This window comes from Nothoprocta perdicaria, unplaced genomic scaffold (assembly GCF_003342845.1).
Source record: "Nothoprocta perdicaria isolate Ctin4 unplaced genomic scaffold, notPer1 scaffold_46, whole genome shotgun sequence".
Classification (NCBI taxonomy): Eukaryota; Metazoa; Chordata; class Aves; order Tinamiformes; family Tinamidae; genus Nothoprocta; species Nothoprocta perdicaria.
This window is the reverse complement of record NW_020455710.1, coordinates 1316356-1339522: the sequence shown is the minus strand read 5'-3', so window position 1 is coordinate 1339522 and position 23167 is coordinate 1316356. Positions and strand designations below refer to the sequence as shown.

The window sequence follows — 23167 nt, the reverse complement described above, 5'->3', positions numbered from 1 at the left end:
ACTTTTCCTTGTAGTAAAAGAGGTTGTGAGATAACTGAAGAGGAGGTTTCTCATTGCAGAATCTCAGGGAGATGAGTAGCTTCTCTCTGGTGATTTGTAACCAGTAGAGAGCCATGTTGGATTTGAATCTGTATCTGGACCTACAGTTGTTTTATCCCCATTATTGTAGGGAAGGGAAAGAGTGTGTTGTAGCCTGGGCACACTCTGATATTCTCCTGAATACCTGAAGAGACACCACGTGAAATGAAACTTGGAGGTTGCAAGGAAGACCTTGAATTTGCTCTGATGTAGGGAATTTACACAGCCAGGGCTGTGACAGTTAAACTCTGGCAACTCTTGCTGGAGTGTTTTATATTATTACCAACAATTAGCTTTATCTCTGCCTGTAGTTACCCACACTGAGCAGCTAAATAGCTGTATTTCTGTTGATCATACTAACGTCAACTGACAAGATGGTAGTTTTGCAGTGCAGTGACAGAGACTTGGACAAATAATGGCTTTCTAATATCTTTGGAAGTGAAACCTCCCAGCCCAGGGACAGGACGAGCAGCTGGAGAAAGGTAACATCACAGCAGGGGCCTGTAGCTGTTTGCTTCAGTGCAAGGCAGTGAGAACCTTCAGCTCCAGCTCTTTTAGATGCCTTGTGGCTATCGCCTCTCCAGGGTTAATTAGTAGCTCATGTGAGATCTGATATCCAGCAGCTAACACTATGGATAAGCTTAATGTGCACTACTGTGTCTTTTGTTGTGTGTTAGGCTGAGATGATAACTATAAAATATGTCCTTGAAATGTTTCAAAGACTCTCTGGTCTAGGCGTTACTGAAAATGTGTTGTTTATTCTGTATAAAATCATCGGTCTTTTCTGTTGGGACTCACTGTAAGGCTGTAAAGTTGAATTTGAAAGAAATGCGACAGTCTGAAAGAAAAATGCCCTCAATTTGCTGTTGCTTCTGTGAGCTTCTCATAATTGCCCTCCTGGACCAATTCTTCTTGATGAGCTTAGTTCAGTCTGGTGTGGGCAACACAGGGTTCTCTGCAAAAGCATGTTTCTCTCAATGCTGGTCTGAAAGGTCTTCTCTTTTGGAAGATTCAGTCATGCTCACTGCCCTCTTGGTTTACTAAGGATGTTCAACATATTCCCAAGACCAAATTTCTCAAGGTAGCAAGAGTGGAACACCATCAGAATTGCTAGGCCACATAAACAAGTATATTCATGTGAACTGGTTTGATGGTAATCAAATTTATTTTTCTCATTAGCTTTAAGCTGGAATCATTAGAAGGTCAGATAAATATTTGTTTAATTGCCATTTACTGAGCATCCAGCTGAGTCAGGCAATACAAGAATCTTATTCTTGAAAATGGGTTATTACCATGTTCAGGGTTTCTTTTGCTCCCTATCAATGTTAGGAGCTAAACGTGAACAACAAATTGAAGCGTCTCAAGACAGCCCTGGCCCGTCTCAAGGAAATCTGAAGAGCTGTTTTATTGTACATACAGTTGCATACTGTATTGCATACAGTTGGCGTCAGGCCCGGGAATGTTGTCACACAGGGATCATTTTTACATGTGTTTTTCACATTAATGTCAGTGACAGAAACTTCTAGGTTAAAACATTTCATCTCTTTTGCACTAGAATAGCTATCGAGATCATCAGCATTTTTGATATAATTTCTGTGACTGTCAGATTGTAGCTGTTGTCACATCAGAGATAAAATCTGACGATAGATCAAGCCTACAGATTCTTAGGAACAGCTTACACTGCCACAAAGTGGCACTTTCTAGAGCACTGAGGAAATAATGATCAAATAGCAGTTTTCACGGTGCATTCACGGTAGAACTCGGAGCACTACTAGAGCAGCAGAATAAATGAATGTGTGTTCATCCCAATTGCACTGAAAACCTGCTGAGCTTAAAATCATCACTGACTGTCTCGGGCTATTACTGAATGGACAGTGGAGGATGCTAAAAATTCCTGACCTCCTTCCTCGTGGAAACAGCTTGGCAAGTGAAATGGGAAAGGCCTAACAAAGTCACTCGGTTTCAAGGCAGGAATGAGGGAATTTGCAGAATGGGAGCACAAAAAGATCAGGTGACAATTCTAGGTCAAAACGCGTATTCTATGCACCGAACACAAGCATTTATGAAGTAGCATGAGGTTATTTTTCACTGAGAGAAAACAAGAATATCATGAGAGCAGTCTCTTTTCCTGGAGGTGACCATGGCATTTGCAGGATATATTGCCAAAAAGCCCTTGTACCGTACTGGGTAATGTGTTGTTCAGTACTTAGGTGCTTTCCATCTTTGCAATGGATTAAGCTATACTAAATGCAATGAAAAAATATTTAATACAAACGAAGATGTTGGACTTGTGCTTACCTGGAACAAAGCTTCCCTGGACCACTTCCTTATAAGCCCACCAGCCCTCATGGATTTTTGGTGAATTTTGTTGAGCTGCAAAGAAATAATGAAAGAAAAATTAAGACAATGCATAGGGAATATTCAATTGAAAGAATTTTGGAAGCACTAAAGTAACAGCATATGATTTCTACAGGAGCCATTTCTCAACTTCCGAAGTTGCATTTATTCATTTTATTGAACTGTGCAAAGTGTCCGTACCTTGAAGTAAAGTCTCTGATTTTTCAGAGAGCAAATTGTATTTACCTTCCAAAGAACCTATCACCAAATTTAATAAAATAAGGTAAAAGATGAAGATCTCTAGCACTAGTGATGGTTTCTGTGCCAGTCATAAATTCAATATGGGATAAAAATGCAGAGAACAAGAGTGTGTCTGTGTACAGTAGTCTATATCTAAGCCTAGCTCGGTGCATTGAGAAGCAAGTTTTCCCCTTCCTTTCCCATGGGAAAGGATAATCCTTCTCCAATAATTTCTCTCTTAAAATGGGAAGAAGGAACCATAGGCAGTAGCTGGGTCTGTATCTGCTTTCCCTCTCATCCTGTGTCCCCTGGGTTCCACAACAGAACCCCATAGTGCAGCCTGCAGCTTCACAAAATGTCACTTTATGCTGTTTTGCTCAGGCAGAGAGAGGATTTCTGTGATATTTTCCCTGCCTGTCCTGTAGCACCCGCTCCTTATCCCACCCCAGTCATGCTGGCAAAGCAGGGGCTCATTTGTGTCGCACGTGGGTGACCCCTTCCCTGTGAGGGTGCCAGGGCCCTGGCACAGGCTGCCTAGGGGCGTTGTGGAGTCTCTTCTGGAGACTCTGGAGCTTTGGGGAAGGTTTGCTCCTGCTGAAGCTGTTCTTACAAAACTCCTCTGAATTACTGAAAATCCAAGCGCAGAAAAGCCAGGGACACAGTTTACCAATAAGAAAATCCAAATGTAAACTATCTGTTAATAGAAAACAAAACATTCAGAGGCTTCCTGGCTACACAGCAGGATAAACTCACAATTGGCTTCCAGAAGAGGGTCTAGATGAGCAGAGCCTGTACGGATCTTCCACCTTCGCTTTCAATATGCTTGATATTTTGCCATGCTTAAGGCAGCTCTCTCAGCTGTAGAAATCTCAGGTATCTAGTGTATCTTTAGTTCAAAAATCATTTTTTTATGAAGTACTTTAAATCTGTGGCACTAGTCTAATAGCTGCTTTTTCTTTTTTTTTAAATAAATATAAACACAGCTACAAAAAGTGCTGAATTTAGCAGCTTTCTATGGCAGTTTCATTTCTGGTTAGATATTATATGCAAAAGACACAATTACCCTGGGAAAAGCTCCAGCAATCTAATAAAAATTGTCGTTGTCATTAAAAATTACAAAGAGAATGTGACATTCAAACTAAAAGGGATACAAAGCGAGGACCATTACATACTGCTCTATCAGTAACAAAACAATATTTATGATTTAACTGACTGTAAATTGCAGAAACAAAAGTAAAGCTGAAGTTAATTAAACATCCTGATGGAAGGACCAACGCTTTCCGCTTCCCAGAAATGGAAACACTGTTGAAACAGGCTGTGCACAGAGGCCAAATCCTCCTCACAGAACTGGTGCTTATCCCATTGACCGAGTGATGACACATTGAACTGAAAGGACTGTTCCCCTGCACACCCTTCATGCTTTGCGGGTGACAATATCTTCATTTTTTAGCCCTTACACTATTGCCTAGAGAGCTCCAGCTGTCTACGGCTTCGTTGTACTACAGGAAGCTACCCAAACATTTGGAAAATGGCAAGAAGCAAAAGAAGCAAAATAAGAAGCTGTAGCATCACTGGCATTTAAAATGGCCAGGAGAGGGCAAGAGCAGTGCTGGGCAACTGCTGATTTACTGTAAACTGAGACCACTGAGGAAATTGAGAGGAAAGGCAGGATGTTGTGAGAGAAGAGCTAGAGGTGCAATTCCCAGTGCTGTGCTCTGTCTTAAGCCCTGAAACCTCAAGGTTTTTACCAGCTGAGGCAAAACATCCTGCAAAAATACAGTGCGGAGAGTCACTGAACATGGCTTTCCACTCTGCTGTGCATGTGAAATCTAGGCTGATGCCAGAGATTTACCCTGGCAGATTCTATAGGGATGTGGTACAGCGAGGAAAAGATTTATAAAGCTCTCGTTCCTCTTCATGCAGAACGAGAGGGGATGGGTAAGTCCTGGTAGGAATTTGTATGTTCCAAAACCTTCTCTAAACCATCATATGAAAGGACAAGAAATGCTACTACAGGAGGAGAGAAGCTGCTCTTTATTTTTGAAACGTATTCCAACCCATACCTGCATGAGTAGTGGAACAGGGCAATATAAAATCAGAGTGAACAGACATATGGACAGCGCTTGCTGGGAATCCTATCTAGGCCACTTGCACCTGATGCACTTACAGCAGAGGGTCCCTATAATTTTGTATCAATGCCCATCTGACAGGATGCCCTTGTGCCTGGGCGAGCAGGTTCAACCGTATGGCCTGGGAGCTCTTGCCAATAGGATTCTTCCTATGTGTCACCCCATGACACTGAAAATTGCATAATTCTCTCAGCATCCTTATTTCAAGTAAAGGAAAAAGGCTGCAACTTCATGTTCTCCCACTTGAAGGCCACAGAGAGACACAGGTGCTTGGTTTGTGGGTTCAGGGAGTCCTGAATTCTCGTGCTGTGGTAGCCCCTTGTGTTGCTGTGAGCTGTCACATAAAAATAGTGAAGAGACTTCAGGTTTAGGGAAAGAGAAGGTTTAGAAAGCAATGCTCATGTTCTGGAGAGGGTTAAGTTTGTAAAAAGGGGAAAAAAAGTCACTTCCGATGCCTCAGTGACCTCTTTAAATGCCTTTTGCTTCCAGGAAATGTTAGCAAAATGCACAAACACACCTGAACAGACTTCTCTGCTAGGGCAGGTTACGAGTGCAAGCAGCTCTGCAACAGCGTTAGCATCAGCACTCTATTCTGCCGTTAGCAGGGACAGTCCAAAATGCCACATTTGCCCAAAGTGCTAGAGGATATTGCAGTGACCTCCATTTGCTGCAGTTCTCCCCTCTGCGTTGCTATCGCTGGTATCTGAGCTCAGTAGCTATGTGATACAACAGCATTTTGTCAGATCTCTTTCACACAGCTGGTGTAAGAGAGACAGGATATTTATACAGAACAGATAGGATACGTATCTGTGTCTATCTGCTTTCATTTTTGTCAGGTAATTACAGGTATGGCTCAGTGTGGGGCATAAAACTAAAAAATAAAGTCTGTAAGATGCTCTGCATTTTCATTTCCTAGGAACTTCCATGTATGGAGTAACAGCATTACCCAAGGACAGAAAAACAAAGTAGCCTCAAGCAGGAAAAGATGCCAAAGCTGCATAAAGTTAACAGTTAACTCTGCTAAAAGGGGTAGGATTATGGTAAAAGAGAAGCTGGGCTGTGGAGAATAAGCTTTACAGAGACCAGGAAAAAACTTTTTTATTTGAGTTTTATTGATCTGAGCTCTTCTGTTTGCTCTGTGTATCATTCTGTAGCCTTCTCTCTCCTCATGTTACATCCTAGGGGTCTTGCTCTGATGACCTGGCTCGTATTGGCCTGGCATTAAATACAAGAACATTTTTTATTGCTGTTACCCTTTTGGCATGTTCATATGATTAAGGAAGAACAGCTGCGACTACATTCCACATAATTTCATAGTTAATAAACATAGTGTTAGGCATTAATTCATATGGCATTAATGCTTTCACATGAAACCTACAGCAAAATGGCACAGTGCAAGAAAAATAAAGCCTTAATGCTGCTATTCTAAAGCTTAAAGCAAAAATGAAAGATCTGTTTACTAAGTATGAGATCACTGTATGATCTTTGGTTATATTTACCCTTTGTGTTCCACAGACTGTTGGCCTTTATAGGCCTGATGCAGTTTTCCTGCAGCCAGCACGAGCTGTTGCTTAGGGATGTAGCAGAGCTTGACGTGGCAATGAGGGCTCCATGGGGCCCATTAGGGCCCTTTTGCAGCTCCCGAGGCATCTGTCTGGTCACTGACAGGCAAGTCATCCAAAAGGATGATACTACATCCAAAAGAAGGTACTGCAATTCCTGGGATTTTTCTGCACTTTTTGGGAAGATCATGTCATCTGATAGAAAATTTTTCCTACAGTGTTGCATGATGTAAAAAGAACACAAGAAACTAGAGGGAAAATATTAGTGCTTTTTGCTCAAATCTATTTAAAGGATCTTAGGTAATATGTATAGTTTGTAATTGTTTTAAAATCATAGTTTTATTTATCTGTATTTATCTGGCTCTTCAGCACGCTATTAAACGCAAGGATGGATAGTCAAAGCTTAGGAGGGAACAGAGTCACTCCCGCTGAGCAGTCAGTGTCTGCATCCTGAATCACATCAGCTTTTGGCTCACGCCAATAAATACCTCTTAAAGCAAGTGGAATGCACATGTATAAAGAGGACCTGACAACAGGGGAGCGAAGCACATGTAATCAGCTGAAGATGCAGCCTTCCATAATTAATGGTCAGTTTGTTTAAAACAAGCCTCTACATAATTGGAGCTATTATTTGAGATGTTTTTATGCAGCCTTTTTATATTAAAAAAGCACACACTTTAGGTGCTATGTAAAGCATCACTTATAAGTGAATCCTTACAACACAAGAAACATTAGCCTGCTTATGAATATTGCTGCAGCCTGCACTGCATGCATCACCGTGCAATGAGAGAGGAAAAGAAAACAAAGGATTATAAAGGGATCAATATATAAAATGCTCTCATCAGCTATGCCAGATTTTTTTTTTCTTCTGGATAACGTTTTGCTCAGAAAACATGCAAATGCTCTTTCATTAAGTTAATACTTTCCAATTCCATAAATCCTTCCTCCACCACCATCCTCGTGTGTAAAAGCTCTTGCTGCTGTCGCGAATCCCAGACCGTGCTCCCCACAAGCACAATGGACATGACCTGGTTTTAGCACTCGTGAGGGTGAGAGCAAGGCACTGTCATGGGAACTCTGCTGTGGCACAAAGACCTGACTCTTCTCTGCAGTTTCTGTGTGCTGTGGGTTTGGGTTCTGCAATATTGCAATTAAAAATCTAGGGCAGAGACTTCTGTAGTACCTAGTGATAGCTCAGAATGTGGGAAATGAAGAGCCCAGCTCAGGTCTGCCGAGAGGAGAGTCTTGTGCAGATACCCTTCTCATCCCTTCTGGTCAAATATGTTTGGGAACCTATTTCTTAAAGAATTTCAAACCATTATAGACTGAATTTTAAAAAGGAAAAGGGCAAAGCTAAAGGAGAGGCAGTCTAAAGGCCACTGCTGAGAATTGATGGTCAGGACTCCTGTGCTGTTGCTCCTGCACATGACTGTGCATTTTCACTTGCCTGCCTATACAAACCGTGTGGTAATTCCTGTTCCCAACCTGCTGAGGTCAAGAGTTGCAATGAGAAGCATTTAGTCAAAGGGCTGGTGTTCATTAAGCTGCTAGTCTTGCTAGGTATCCTTCACTTAGCAGCAGAACCGGAACACAGGAGAGCATCAGTTAGCAACATCTCTGCTTTCCCACCTCTGGATGCTGTCGATGCAGCTTAAGCTTCTGTGCAAAAAGGAATCGCTGCCAATATTGCTTATGAAGAACATGGGATGAACATGCTGGGCAAGTGCAGGCTCCCTCACACTGCTGCAGGCAGGCTGTATAAACAGGCCCTTCCTGGGTAGTGGGCCCCAATTTGGGCTAGGCATTTCTACTTAAGAGATATATGCCCTATCACATGGGTTTAAGTTCTTGTATAAATGAGCAAAACCACAGGCTGTATCTAAAGCTTTTAGCAGAAAAAGTTTAAACCACTCTGAGTCACTCTTCTGTAAGGCCCAAAGAACACCAGGGCGAATGATGGATTGCACTGCAGGGTGAATTATCTTATGTCACTGCACCCAATTTAACATGAAATCCTCCCTACTGTTTCTAACACCGTTTATAGAACATCAAATGTCCCTGTAAAGCTACTGTCCTCTTAATGTGACTAATCCATATGAACCATAGTAGTCCACATAATGTAAACAGTAATGTCCTTCCCCCTCCCAGCAGCTTTTGGCTAACAGGGCTCACTGTTACACTTAATGTAACTTGCTTCAGTAATGAAAGAATGGCTTAAGAAATGAATAATTTCTGCATAGCTGGGAAACCTGGGTAGCTTTATTTGATACAAGAGAATGGCCAAAGTTCTATGTACAAATTATTATCAGCTAGGGATGTGACCCTCTCCATCCTCAGACTCCATTTCTGATATGACTGTATCAGAACTGACTGCTAGAAAGAAAAAAGGTAACTAAATAAATGCAGGAGAAAGATGCCTAGTTATAGTGGTATCTAATTGAAAGGGTAATGCTAGCACCTTTCATCTCAGAATAGTCCCAGATGCTGTGCTTAATGATTCATGGTCCTAAACCACCTTAACACAATTTGATTTTCGTGGAGTCTTTGATGGGAGTGACAACATACATATTAGACTATTCTATGTTGCTTTAGATGGAGTAGTTCCTACCTGGTGAGTTCCTTAATCAGGCCTAGGTAGCAAGTCTGAAGAACTCTGTAAAATAACAGAGTCCTGAGGAGCAAGACACCTTGTGATACTAACTTCTACATCATGCTATGTGCCCTCCACTGCCATTAATTTCAATGTGGTTTGGGGACACTCAGCAGCTTCAAAGAAATGGCCTCAATATCCTTGAGCCTTTAAAGTTCAATACATTATTAATGCTAAATTAATAGGGCTTCCTTTAAAAGGAAACCACTAAGTTCCTTCCTCAGAAGGCACATGAGATATTGACATCTCATCAGATTTGTGACCCTGCGTGCTCTCTGGTCTCTCTAAACAGAAAGTTACCAATCAGTAAAGGTCCAAGCAGTAGGAGACTGTCCTATTAGCTGTCACAGACATTTTTTTTTTCTCTTTTACAAATCTTAGACCATAGGAAAGAGAAATGATTTCTTCAGCGGGCTTCCCATGAGGGAACGTTGCCCAGAATTGAAGTATCCATGGCTGTTTAGGCAAACTCAAGGGGAAGAGATAAAGGTCTTCCAATTAACCTCAAGTTTAATGACACAGCATCAATATTAGGTGCTTGATCCTACAAAAAAACACACAGCAGCCTCAGATCTCACTGAACTCTGCAGTTGCAGAGACCTATGGTCCAGGGTGTGAGATGGAAGCATCTGCAGGGCCAGGTAAGTAATACTATTACAAATACTTCATGCAATCTTAACAAAGAGAACATACCAGAGAGAAATAAAGGCTGGCTTCAGTCTGCCTAAAGACTCAACAAATGAATCACAATCTGCAGGTTTTGTACATAGGTTGCTCTAGCTCCATTTAACCCAAAACCATGCACTTGCTGAGACGGGTAGTCAGCTTGTGAACAACCTCAGCAAACAGCACAAAGTCATTGAAAAGAGAGCAGAGCAAGGCAGAGGGGAGGCAAAATTATTTTGATTTTACTGAACTGGATTCACAGACCTAGATTTCCCATCATCCTGGGGTTGGCCGTCAGGGCACTAATCCAGATCATCTCCCAGCTCACTAGACTACCTAAATCCTCAGCACTTAAACCTTATGTCCCGGCGCTTTTTGGGATCACAAAGTCAAAAAATGTTTTTTCTGACCATGTAATAACAGCTTTGCCAGCATCAAGAAGAAACCTTATGTCAGAGGATAAGCCAAGATACGGATCCATTTCAGGCAGAGGTATCAAGACAGAAAAGTGAACCCATCATAATGTGACGTTGCAGTTAGTCTTTCCTGTGTTGCCCTGCAGCACGAGTTCTTTAGCAACAGTTGGTTTTTGTTACTGGATGTTTCTTAACAGAATAGTAAAAACAATGTTTTATCTAATTTCTCCTAGTTGATAAGTGGCAGCTTGGGAGATTACATCATGAATAACTTCAGTGATATTAATAAGATTTTGCAGTATTTTTCAGCATAAAGTATTGTTTCCAGTTAAAGCAAATTCAGCTTACTCACAATGCTATTTTTATAGCATTCAGACTTCGAAAAGAGCCCAGGTTATTCATATCTTATACATTGCAAGTATAAAACCACCACAGACATCAGTAGATTCATATTGAATACCCCTTAAAATGCCAAAAAATGGTCAGGATCACTGGGGTGTGCTTGTGTGAGCATAAGCAATGAAATGTCATGGGCTGGTTGCCTTATCAGAAATGTCAAGGCCCTTGTTAACAATGCAGTGCTTTTACATGGATTTTCTTTGCTCACATTCTTAGAAAAACTAAGAAAAAATAGTATATTTTTCATGAAAAAAAAAAAAAGAAGGAAATCTGCTTTTGAGATGGTTGTGGCAAGTTAGAATAACTCCCAAGAAGAATGAATTCTTAGAGTCCTCTCATAAGCAAGGAGAGATTCTGGCCCAGCAGCATAAAAAACTTCCCAAGGTTGCAAAGTGACAGCATCCTTGTCCGCTAGGTCATTAGCCAACCCATATACCTAAGGAAATGTACCGCTCAGAATCCCGTAAGCACTAATCTCACCACAAGACAAACATGAACATTTGGTAGCAGCAGCATTAACTTCCTTTGCATAAATCAAAATGAAGACACCAGCGCGGCTAAGGAAAGGAGAGCAGCAAGTGGAGGATTCTCATCAGAGCCGCGGTCACTGCTCACCAGGACTCGCTCTTGTGACTCAAATGATGAAGTCCATTCCCCAGGCACATAGTAGTGTCTAATTGCATTATTTCTTGTTCAGCCTAACAAACCATCACTGCCAAGGAGAAATACTGTGCAAATCTGAAGAAAGTGAAGAAAAGCAGCTTTTTTCAGTGTTCTACAATTAGAGATGGGAAATCAGTAAGAGTTGAAGTGCTGAGCAGCAAGTAGCAGGGGAATCCTTGTGGTTAGATCAGTGGCCAGGATCAGACAAGGCAGGCAAGAAAACACCATGTTTTATTAGTCCCAGGTACCAGCCATGATATGTTATATCTACATTCCAATTTATTACTTACTGCTTAGATACTATAGTGATGATGGCCACGCAAATTGTTTAATTTAGAGCTTTGCTAGATTATTTTGCATTACTTTCAACACTGTGGACCTCCCTAACAGCTTTTCTGGGTTGGAAGGATTCTGGGCTTATCTCACTTGTCCAGGGAAGAGTTGGGAAGTGCTTTTGTTTGTTTGCTTTTACTTTATCATGTTCCCAATGCTTGGAAAGCAATAAATGACTCTCCCTGCCTCCCCTGACCATTTTGGCTCCCCTGCAGTTCTGAGGAATATCCCTCAGAGATTACTTCTTTCATCCATCTGTCCAGCGTTGTGTTTATCCACTGAGCCTGGAAGAAGTGGCTCCCTTCCCCCTAGCTGGAGCGTTTCCTGAGGCAGCAGAGTTATTCTGGCGCTCTGCTGCTATCCTGTTACTTAAGAGGGCGTTTCAGGAACAACCACATCCCCAGCCGGAAATATTCTTGGCTGAAACCAGTGCAGCCCTGTCTGCCATCCTGGACTGCAGGGAGCAGTTTAGCTTTGTGAACTTTGATAAAATTCTTGGCTTGTCTGTCTCCCTGCCGTATTTGCAAAAGTGCTCCCGTATTCATCCTGTTTAGTCTGTCCTTTAGCAGTTAGTCCAAGGCTGTGATACACTTCTTTCTTCCTTTTTGTTAAAATGGAGGCATTTTGCATTGGCTCTGCTGGTTGTACTGCTTCACTTTGCTGTTCTGGAATTTCAGTCGCTTTCTAAAAAAACTGGTATAGAAATCCCAGATAGAGAAAGAAAAACTTCCGTTAGGTACGTGTTGTTCATAGCTCCCCGTGTTTGGGAGATGAGGCTTTGGACCCAGATAAAAGAACAAGAGAAAAAGAAAGAAAGCAAAGGTTAAGAATTCAAAATGTATTTAGTTCAAGGGAACTGTATGGAGAAATCTGCCACTAGAAAGATTTCATGAGGGATTTCCCCATCTTCTCTTCATCCATACGACCCGGTTCCTTCTAAGTCCGAATTCACAGGGATTTCAGCAGTCTGCAACACTTGCCTGTAGCAGGAGGAGAGAACTTCAGGACTGGAAATGGAATCTCATGTTTTTGAACATGTGCTATATGTTTTATCTTCTTACCTGCCTAGTGTTTCTAAAGCAGAGATACAGGCTGGGTCTGTTTGGGTGGAAACGTATATAGAAATCAGTCCATACATGCTTGGAATTGATCCAGCCATACACCTAAAAGGAATCATGTTTTCTCTTAAATCCTTATGGTACTGTGTATATGGCATCTGTTTGTTTTTTATTCCAGCATAACCTCATGCAGCAATATGTTGACAATATTGCTCTTATTTATCTTTTGGACTATAAGAACACCAAAAAATTGTGGAGGTCACGTGCTAGGAAGAGCCCAGAGCGTGGGAGAAGGCAGGCTCTATTCAGGAAGTTAAGAGAACCCATTATGTGTCTGGAGGATGAACAGTTTAAAACATGGCAGCACCAGCCTTAGCCTCTATTCTGGTGACTTTCCATATGAATATTCAACTTTGCAATATTTGGCGATGTCCTCTTGTTCTCAAATTCATGCACCTCTGTGGTCTTCCTGCTGGTTCCTCACCATACTGAAGGAGGTTAAGTGTGTAACTCTTGGCAGTCCAAGCATTTCAATGAATTAATGGGATTTTATGTGTAATGGGATTTTATGTGTAAAGGAAGATTAGCAAGAGTTAACAAGACTGGCCCAGTAGTCAGCAGCTCATGAGGCTGTGATAAATGGAGCTCTGCTAGCAGCTTACGCATAACAGGTCCGCTCTGAACCTTTTAAACTGTCAGGAAGGATTTTAATGACTTCAGGACATCCTGATTATAGTTCCTGAACAAACACGTTCGTTTGTGACCTATCTATTATGATCCTTCTTTTTGAATGAGGATTTCTTAAATTGTGATTCCCCCAGCTGCAACCCAACTGGGCTGTGCTCCCCTTACACGGCCGGGCTGGTTAGGTGCCCTCAGAACTTCTGCCCAACAACTCACCCTTTCTTTTCTTCTTTTCTCCCATCAGAAAGCAGCCTGAGTGTATAGGGCAGTTCTGCTCAGTAAACAAAACCCCCCTCTGATATTAAGGAAGTCAGCAAGGTCAGCTTACTCCCCAAAACTACTCAAATAGAAATAATCAATTTTGTTTGACTATGAACTTTCTTGAAATATGCCTTTCTTCAAAGACATTGCAAGAATTCTCAATATTTATCCTAGCGGTTTCTGTAGGTCAATATTTACTCTGATCATCTTTGTAGGGATAGCATCACATTGGCTTTGAGCTGAAAGGAGACCTACGCCTTTCCCTCTGCTGCTCTAGAAATAACTCATTGTAAAAGAACAAATTCTTTCATTTGAAGGATATTTAATGTGTATAATTGCAAAGCCTTTTAGTTAATTTGGTAGGAGTAAAATGGGATTGAGTAAAATTGGGACATTATAGCCTCGTCACTTAAAGTCCTCAGTATTTTCTCTTTTTTCATTCCTCTGCTTGCTATTCTAAACAGGAGGGGAAAAAAATGTATAAAGCTTTGTGGACCATCAAGCTGCATTACTGAGTATTAAAAAAAAAACCAACAAAATGCACAAAGACTAGATATTTAAGTTGAGAAATTAAGTCAGTAATCTGAAAGTTACCATTAATCACCTTTCATGATAAATTGTTAAAGGATTTTCAATACACAATTACAGACCTGTCACAGATCAAAGACTAAGTAGACATTAAAATGTTAGGCTCTGATTATTGTGTTGCTGTTAAACAGAGTTGTAATTCACAGACAGGGCTGCCCTCCTTGGATTGACTGTCAAGGTGATCTTGGCAAATTTCAACCTTCACAAGAAGCACAAAAATCTAAAAATCATGTGGCTCTGATCTTGCATATGAATCTTTCTCTGCCCCCCACCTCAAATTTGCCATTCCTCTCATTAAAAAAAAAAAAAAAAAAAAAGATAAAGTTATCCTAAAGATAGACTAGATATCCTAAAGATAGACTAATTATTACAGCCTGGGCTCCAACCACCTGTTTAAACAACAGCTCCACTTTCCTTCCATTCCTTTTGAGCCACTTTCTTGACTTCAGTTGGATGCAATGGGCACAAGGCTGTTGTGAAATGGGGTTTGAGATGACAGAATGACATGAGGGTTATACGCTGGTCTCTCTTGTTAGGATAATTATCACCTTGTGATAATTTAATGCATTTTGCATTGAAACGGCTTCTTCATCTTTTATTGCCTCTTCTGCTTGGCACTGATTCCCAGCAGAAGCCAAGGGTTCGTCTGCCAACCCGGAGCGCCCATCAATGCATTTGAAGTCAGTTAATAGAAAAGAAAAAGCAGAGCCCTCGTTAGGTCAGCACCCAGCTGTGATCACAACTTCACTCTTAAGTGAACATTAATGGGTCGGAATCCATTTAAAAAGTTCAGACATTTGCAGTGGATTTAACTAATGTGTAAACAACATATAAGAAAATATATAAAAATGGTATTATTTATGGCTGCCTCGAGGCAGCTTTTTCCTTGCTTTGCAGTTTGCCTAGGCAAATATCTTTCAGCAGTGCAGTGCAAACCCCCACTACGCTGATTTGTAACACACTTAGAGCAGTGAGAGAATCAACCCTCCCTGACCAAGCCCAGGAGAGCTCTACCCACTGAGCAGCAGCGGCAGCTCTTTATTTCTGTATAATAATTAGTGTAAAACATTTTGAGAAACTTGAATAAAAGGTACTGTAGAAATACAAAGTAACTGTTTAAGTACATTACATTTCTCTAGGCTTAGAATTAAGAATCGCAATCACTTCTAATGGATTAATACATGACATGTTTTACCTACTCTTTAAACAGTTTATATCTTTTTATAAAAGGCTAATTTAGACATTCTTTCATTGTCTTCCATATATTACAAGAGATATTCTGCTATCATCAACACATAGATTAAGCTGGATGGGCTGGATGAAGAAAGCTCCTTTCATACAGCCTCCACACACTCCAATATTGCCCTACAATAACATGAAAAAATAAGATGAATTTTAATGTATGTTCTCTCATATCAGAAAGACTTGTCTGCCCTTTCAGATGGAAACATTTTCCAACCTTCAGCCTAAGCCAGAGCAGACAAGAGGGATGCTATGAACACAAACCTGTGGTAGCTTGGGGCACTGCTGCCTTTGATGCAGCCTGCAAAAGCTGCCTTCTCCAGGGTTTAATTCTCTTTCTCCTGCTCAGATCGCTCAGTGGCTTCAGCAGATCAGGATCCGATCTCAGATATGCACCCAGCAGTTATGTAAGAACCTGACAAAGACGTAAATTAATAGAAATTCAAGGCAGCGATACCAGAATGTATAAAGCTGACCAGGAGGGAATTGGTTTTGCTTTATGCTTCCCTTAGCAGGACTGCTTATCCCTCTCAGCTTGGCTCTGGGGAGGGAGCAGACAGAGGGGCTGCTTGTTAGATCTTAGTACTGGTCTGCAGAGCAAAGCCTTGGGAGGCTTCATTAACTGAAGCTAACCTGGCAGTGCCCTAACAGGCCACTTCAGACACGGCATTTCTATAATTTTAAGGTAAAATTATCATGATTTGTTTAGCACACATGCTTCAGCCTTCCAAAATATTTGATTCTGGAGTATTTGTGGAAAGACAGTAGCCCCTTTTTACAAACATGGAGCCATAGGCCAGAGGCAGAGCACGTTGTTTCCTCGCCAATGTGAGGTCCTAGGGTACAGCTTCCACCCAGCTTAGACACAGGCGTTGGATGCCTGCAAAGCATCTCGCAGTGATGTGTTCCAGCTGTAACTGCTCAGCACTTGGCTCAGCACTGCAAGTCAGGCCCCGGGGGGAAATAAGAAACGTACAATCAGCGACCCCCCTTGAAAAGTTGGTTCAAGTGAGCTGCCTAGCAGCACAACTTCCAACAGAGCAACACACGTTCCAGCCGAGCAGGGATAAGGTCGGACTCTCTAGAGAAGCCTTCGATTCCTATGTGACTCCTGCAGTCCTCTCTACTCATGGCACGTGCCACAACCTCTGCAATTAAATGAGAAAGTGCTAAATTACTGTCTTTCCCACACAACCTTGCACAGGCAGCTACACTTCTCTTATTTCCTGATTTCTAAATGTTAAGATGGCTGTTCATACAAATTCTACATTTTCTCCCCCACCTTTATTTTTAATACAAGTAAAAAAAGAGTCTACCAAATGGCATCACTTTTTATCTACCCAAGTGACTACAAGGCAGTGTCTTTCTCCTCCTTATCCCTCTCTAACTGGCTCTCAGTCCCTTTTTTCCTCCCTTTTGCCCTCCCCCATCCCACAGCTCCTCGTTCAGTCGCAGTTTCCTCCGCACCAACTGTCTGATCCTCCCACCCCAGCACCCAGCACAGCTGTCTCACCCAGCCAGCCAGTCCCAGTTAGAACAAATACCAAGATCCAGCATGAAGCACTTCAGTTCGTAGACATAGACTTTTTATTTTATTTAAAGCTGATTAAGAAAATCCGTTTCTCTCATATGCTGTTTTTAGCACATTTCTATATACAAATCCATGTGTGAGGTGGTCGTATATGTCTGTATACATGTATGCACAATATTTGCAACCATAGTATATGTTCATGTAAACAAGAAGAGCAAATCAGATGAACTCCAAAGTCTGCTCCAACTAGGGGCAGATTCCCCTTCTGCCAGGCACTAACTGATTCCCCTCAGTCGCCCGTGCCCTGTTGTGGGAGCCGGGCAAGGTGACCTTCCTGTGCATTTAATCCAGCTCTCCTTGAACGTGATGCAGGACCCGCCACGTTTGCAGAACGTGGCTGTTTGTTCCCTCCGCAGCCCTGAGCACGAGAACGACTTTGGTCTCGCAAAATGTTGGCCTTGCTACAGCGCCAAAGGAGAGGACTGAAAGTCTAGGCACAAACCTACCACCATCCTTCAGGCCCTAGGTATTGTTACAGGCTCATGAGTTCTTGTCCTTCATAAAAATATATATATATATATATATATCTCAGCCCTGTAAGCTCAATAAATAGGACATTCAGGCAGCTTTAACTGCCTGTAGAGAGATGCAAGCTCCATCCAGCTCTTTGAAATGACATTCTGACCTTCTCCTTTTGGGGAGAGGAGAAAAAGCAGAGATTGTCTACATCTGTCTTCAGCCTTGTTTGTCTTGCATTAGATGGGAATTCATGTTTTCTGGTGGCCTGTTGATTGCTGATCTGCTCTTCAACCAGCCCTTTCTGATGCAGCCTTTCATTCTGTTATTTTCCATTGTACTGGTACTTACATGAGGTTTCAGGTAATTTGGATAAGTGAGTTCAACACTATAGATGTGCTAAGCACTTAAATAGGATACAAGAGATTCATACTGTATTTTGCAGGCAACTCTATGAGAAGGATCACTAAGCTCATCAGAAACATTTTTTTAAAACTGTTTAGAGTTTGTTTGGGGGAAAAAAAAAGCAAAACAACAAAGCCGAAGTCCAAGTTCAAATGCTGTATAAACTCCAGCGTACCAATAAAAAGCAGAACATTTTATTGGGATAATAGGAACTGTGAGTGACTGTTGCCCTTCTTTAGGAACTGCTCTGTTAGGTAAGGCAGAATGGAAAGGAGGCCACAAGAAACAGTTGTTACCTTTTAGCATCACCAGAGTTTAACCTGGGAAGCTTTGCTGGAGAGCTTCCAACTATACTTGCTCTTTGTTACATAGTGGATTTTTTTTCCACAGCTGAAGACTTTCAAAATAACAAAAGCATGCAAAGGAAAAGCAGATTGACTTTTTGGCAGGAAGTCAATGTGCAAATACTAATGAAATAATCTCAGTTAGCAGTCAGACTCCTTAAAGGTCAACAGCTCCACAGTGGAGAACTATAGAGCATTTAAGTTATTAACAATTTTGTCTTTCAGGGTTTCTGACAATTTCTCTGCTCTCAGTTAAAGGCTTTAAAATAAAATCAAGATCTGGTGACTGAAGATTCGATCCATATTTTGACCTCTATAGCAGCTCAAAGAAGACTCTGTCTTGTTCTGATGGAAGCCACCAGCCAGATTCCTATATATTTAGGATCAGAACCAAAAGGAATTAGGAATGTGCACTATCATAAATGCCGTTTCTCATTTGTTTCTGGCAAAGTGTACTCTGAACATCCATCTTGGTGCAGTCTTACATTGCTGACATTCTCCTTTTTGGTCGATATTCTCCTCTTTTCATCTGGCTTTCTATTCTGTTATTCCGTCCCTCACAAGCAAATGTTGTTGCTGTTGTCGTTGCCTACTCCTGTCCTCCTTCTCAGCTGACTAAGTACCAAAGAATGGGTGAGAGAGATGACAGTAGATGAAGCAGAGAAGAAAATTATGCTTAAGAAGGCAAGAATATGACCTCATGCTGCCTAAGCTTTGAAATATCTTAGGTAAAAGTCACTTACTGTCCTTGCAGTCCAATTTGGATCCAATGAAAGTTACCACGAAAACACTCAGCAATTTTAATGGGAACAGAATCAAGATCCTAGCAGAATTAAGCACAGCTTCAGCCTTTCAGACAGTGGAGCAGCTTTGGTTCTGATCTGTACAGCTTTAAAATCTGTGACTCTGGTAAATTTACTGCAGCCTTGTACCTGTGTGAGGTCAGGATCTGATCTGCTCCATTCACCCGCATGACTAAGTCCCAATATCTCATCCAATTCTGACAATAGCAACTTCTAAGATAACATGAAGTCAGCAGAAGGTGAAAGTCATCACTCTACTAAAGGTGTTTCCTGTCCTACATGAAAAAGATGCTGCTAAACAGCAATCCCCAGTTCTCACTATTTAGAAAGCAAGCTCCCACTCTAAAATACCTCTTTTGACAGGGACATTGTAATGTCAGCAGGGAGAGAAAGGGAATGAAAAAGGCTCTTGCACAGCAGTCTTGGAGATCAAGATGGCCCATGCATAGTTAGGCAGTTATTGCTGGTTGCAGTATTTGTAAGCATTTTAACTTGAATTAAATTGCTTTTTAAATATAGGTTAGAATTTTGAAAACTTTAGAGAACGTATCATGCTTTGCTTCTTGGCTTCATTGGCTTATAAGATATTCTATAGATAGAAGAATAGAAATATTTGTCACTTTCACTCCTAACAAGAAAGAAAACTGCATTTAAAGTGAGATTTGAAAACTTCTGTAGTAAAAAAGCTTTCTTGCATTTTACATTATAATGTTTTAAACCATCCAAGGCACCTATACCCCAAGTATGCAGTAACTAATAAAGCAGTTTTACTTATTGCACTCAGCCTTCTGTACAGAACCCATCATTGTACATTCAAGAGTCCAACAGACTTGACTTTGCTACTGTCACACACAGCATTACTGGCACAGTGATAATTAGCTGAATGACATTCTCATAGTTAGCGGTGGCACTTCTGTTAGCTGTAAATACTGCAGCATTTTGTCCCACTCATATGATTGTGTTAGCGTTTTTGGTGTGGGTTTTTTTTTTTTTTTTTTTTTTTGTTTTGTTTTGTTTTGTTTTTTTGCTAAACTGGGAACCTCTCATTTTATTGATGGGACACTTTAGATGGGCTCTTCATTTTCCAAATCTCCGTGAGTCAGTAAATCTCATGGGCCAGATATGCATGTAAGGCAGGGAGTTGTCTTGTCTATACGCAGAATGTGTACGGGATAAATTTAAGCCAGGTTTACTGAGTTCACTTGAAACCTCTTCCCAAATAAGAATCTAAATCAATACAAACCAGACTCATTGCAACTTAAAACTGCCCATATGGCTTTTGTAGCCCCTTACTGATTGCACCCACCTGGAGCAGCTAAAACATGGAAGGGCTGAAATACCTTTTTTCTCTAGAAATGGTAGGAGCAGATATTTCTGCCTAATGTACCACCCCTCTTTAGCTTCCTTATCCTTATCATAGGTCTGCTATAAAAGAAATGGGAACTAAATCCTAACATTCCCCGAACTGTGAAATCAACAACAATTTCACCTTTCTGATCCAACACTTACTAAAGACAAGAAAAGCTTAAATGAAAGAAGATGGCAGCATCCTATTTCTGGATATATTGATGTGTTGGGATTGCTAGTCAGATCCCATTAGTTCCAAATCAGAGTAATAAAGCAGCTGAAATGAGATATCTTATCTGCTAGTTGGATTTCTGCATCTCTCCCCACCAATTTGAAACATATGGAAAGTGAATTCCACAATGTCCTTTCGCCTCGCACATCAAAGCACTGCCTCTTCAGCCAAACCATGTTCCGTTCGGAATGCCTAAAAGTAACATCTGTAGAGCCCACTCCTTAACGAGAACTTCTCATCACTGTAGATGGGACAAAAAGGAGAGTAAAACATCACAGGGCAAGTGATCTCCAGGAAGATCAAGTGCAGCTTCAGTGACACAAGTAAATGGAAGTGGGAAAATAGGTGTTACAGATGTCCAGTTTTAACATCTAGCGTTAAGACCCAAATTTAGTTAGAAAGGAAGGACTGTCTCCTACATCACGACCAAAGAGCAAGTATGGCACTTATGAAAGGACCATGGACATCCCCCCCATCTCTGGCACGCATCTAGGCATTGCCAAATGCGAAATAATTCACCGAAGTATTTGTAGCTCCACTGCTACAGCACCTGAGACACACAGATAGTGGGAACTGCTCGGGAACAGCACAGTAAGTTTCAAGCTTCTAGGCATTCACTGCAGTAACATAGTCTGTTTCCCAACATCTTTTCAGTCCTCGGAGAGGTGTAGATGCAGATTTAATGAGCAATGCATACCATCTGTTAATATTGCCTTGAAGAGCAACTGAGAAAAAAACAGCAATAGCAAAAGTGCAAGAGATGGCAGAAGCTTTTAAAAAATGGACCATCAATAATAGGGTTCTCTTTGTATGATAGATGTAAAAACGAATTTTAAAAAATGAGCAGACTACATGTTTATTTGGCAAGTGTTAAAACATTTAACTAAGTTTTAAATCAGGATTAGAACAGTGGTATAAACATTTGGGCTAACACAGCCAGTGGGCATATTGCTTCTGATAAAAGCCAAGCTCACCAAAGTGACAGGTCCAGGACCTGATCTTGCAGTGCACATGCTTACAGATAGCTCCCTGCCGTTAGGAATGAGATCTTCTGAGTTACGCTGATTTGCTTAAATACAGGATGTGGCCTCTTTTTGTTTTACTCATATGATGAGTGGATGAGAACTGCTATCACCCTGACCGAGTAGTGTTTCCCACTCAGTGTGGATGCAAATAACCTCTTTGGATAGTAGGCAGGAGACAGTCAAGGCCCTGGTCCCTGAAGTGCGAGAAGCTGAGGCTGACATCAGCGTACAGCTGCAGCTACTAACTACAGCAGTTCAGCTTAGCCCCACAAAGCCACTCGGTAGATAGTCCTAAACACACAGCAGAGCCAGAGGAACTGCTGGGTGTAGAGACCACTCAGCACATGCCTTGTTTGTCTGAAGTGTGCACAAGCTTAGGGAGGAAGGACTGTTCAGTGGTTGAAGTCCTACTTTGGACCAGTAATTTAAATCCAGATCTATAAAGTAATTAGGATTCAGGTGGAATTTAGATATTTCAATAAAAAAAAAACAGTACCTGAAACTCCCCAACTAAAGCTCTTAAACACTTAGCATTTCACTGCCCGTGTTTGTCAGTCTGTCATGTGCCTATTTGCAAAGCTGCGTCCATCTATTTCATACTGAAATTATTTCATGTATCTACTTTGTATGATGAGAGTTCAGTTTCAGGTGAAGCTCTTATCTGTTGAATCCCTTCAAATTCTATCAATCTGTGCTCCTTCAAAACACATCTTTGTACGAAGTAAATAGGAATTAAGAAATCTTGTTTTTATCTAAGCCTGTAGTAGCGCCAGCGTTTCTCTGAACGTAGCAAAGTCTTCTCCATTCACATTTTTTTAAAAAAAGATACACCCTTTTCCTGTGACTATAGAATAATATAAATAGAAAAAGAATGAAAATGAAACTCATTTCCATTCAAGAAGAGCACAGAAACCACTGTCACAAAGAGCTATAAATAACGGGAGAGCACTAACACTGAGCATCAAGAAAGATAGTTAAAAACATTACAAATCCATCTCTTTCTGTAACTTATCAATCTATAGGTTCAGTCAGTTTAAAAGATCTAGGAACAGGGGTTTAGTGGATTAGTAACAACAGACCATTAATCTCTGCAGCCTCAATTTTAATCCAGCAATGACCAAAGTGATTGAAAATCACTCCACCCACATGACTAGTAAAGCTTCTAAGCAGGGTTCTCTCACATACCTGAATCCCAGCAGTGGAGGTCACACGATGCTTTTTAAGCACAGACCTCTGCTTAATACTTAGCTAAACTCAGCACCAACATTTCTTGGCAGACTAATTCCACTACACAGTTTTAACTTATGTCATATGAACTAAGAACTGCTTTGAAGTTTTATTAGGCACTTTATTTCAGTCAACAAAGCTTAATTTTTGCCCTGGCAATATATCCCAAATGCATGTATGTAAAATAAATACCTTTTTTTGTCTACAGGAGATCTTAAATAGCTGTGTAGGAATTGATGAATGTCATTCCAAGCAAATGCCAGAAAATTATTTCTGTACAATTTATATAATATGAGTGAAAGTTATACTGAAAACACTTTGAGTATTTTTTTTTAATGCAGTAGTAAGATGTTATGTGCAGTTTTATGCTCCTTTAATTATGATGAAGAAGGGAAAAAATCTTAATTTCTTCAGCCTTTTTTATATATAAG

The 23167-nt window shown here is 41.0% G+C and overlaps 1 protein-coding gene across 1 annotated transcript in view; it reads right to left on the bottom strand.

Annotated features, from left to right (window-relative positions):
* CA10 (carbonic anhydrase 10) overlaps nucleotides 1-23167 on the bottom strand; it is a 147783-nt gene that overhangs the window by 114680 nt on the left and 9936 nt on the right. The window contains exon 3 of the mRNA XM_026046751.1: nucleotides 2377-2451. Coding sequence (XP_025902536.1) covers nucleotides 2377-2451 — 75 coding nt within the window. The remainder of the gene's footprint in view (nucleotides 1-2376; nucleotides 2452-23167) is intronic.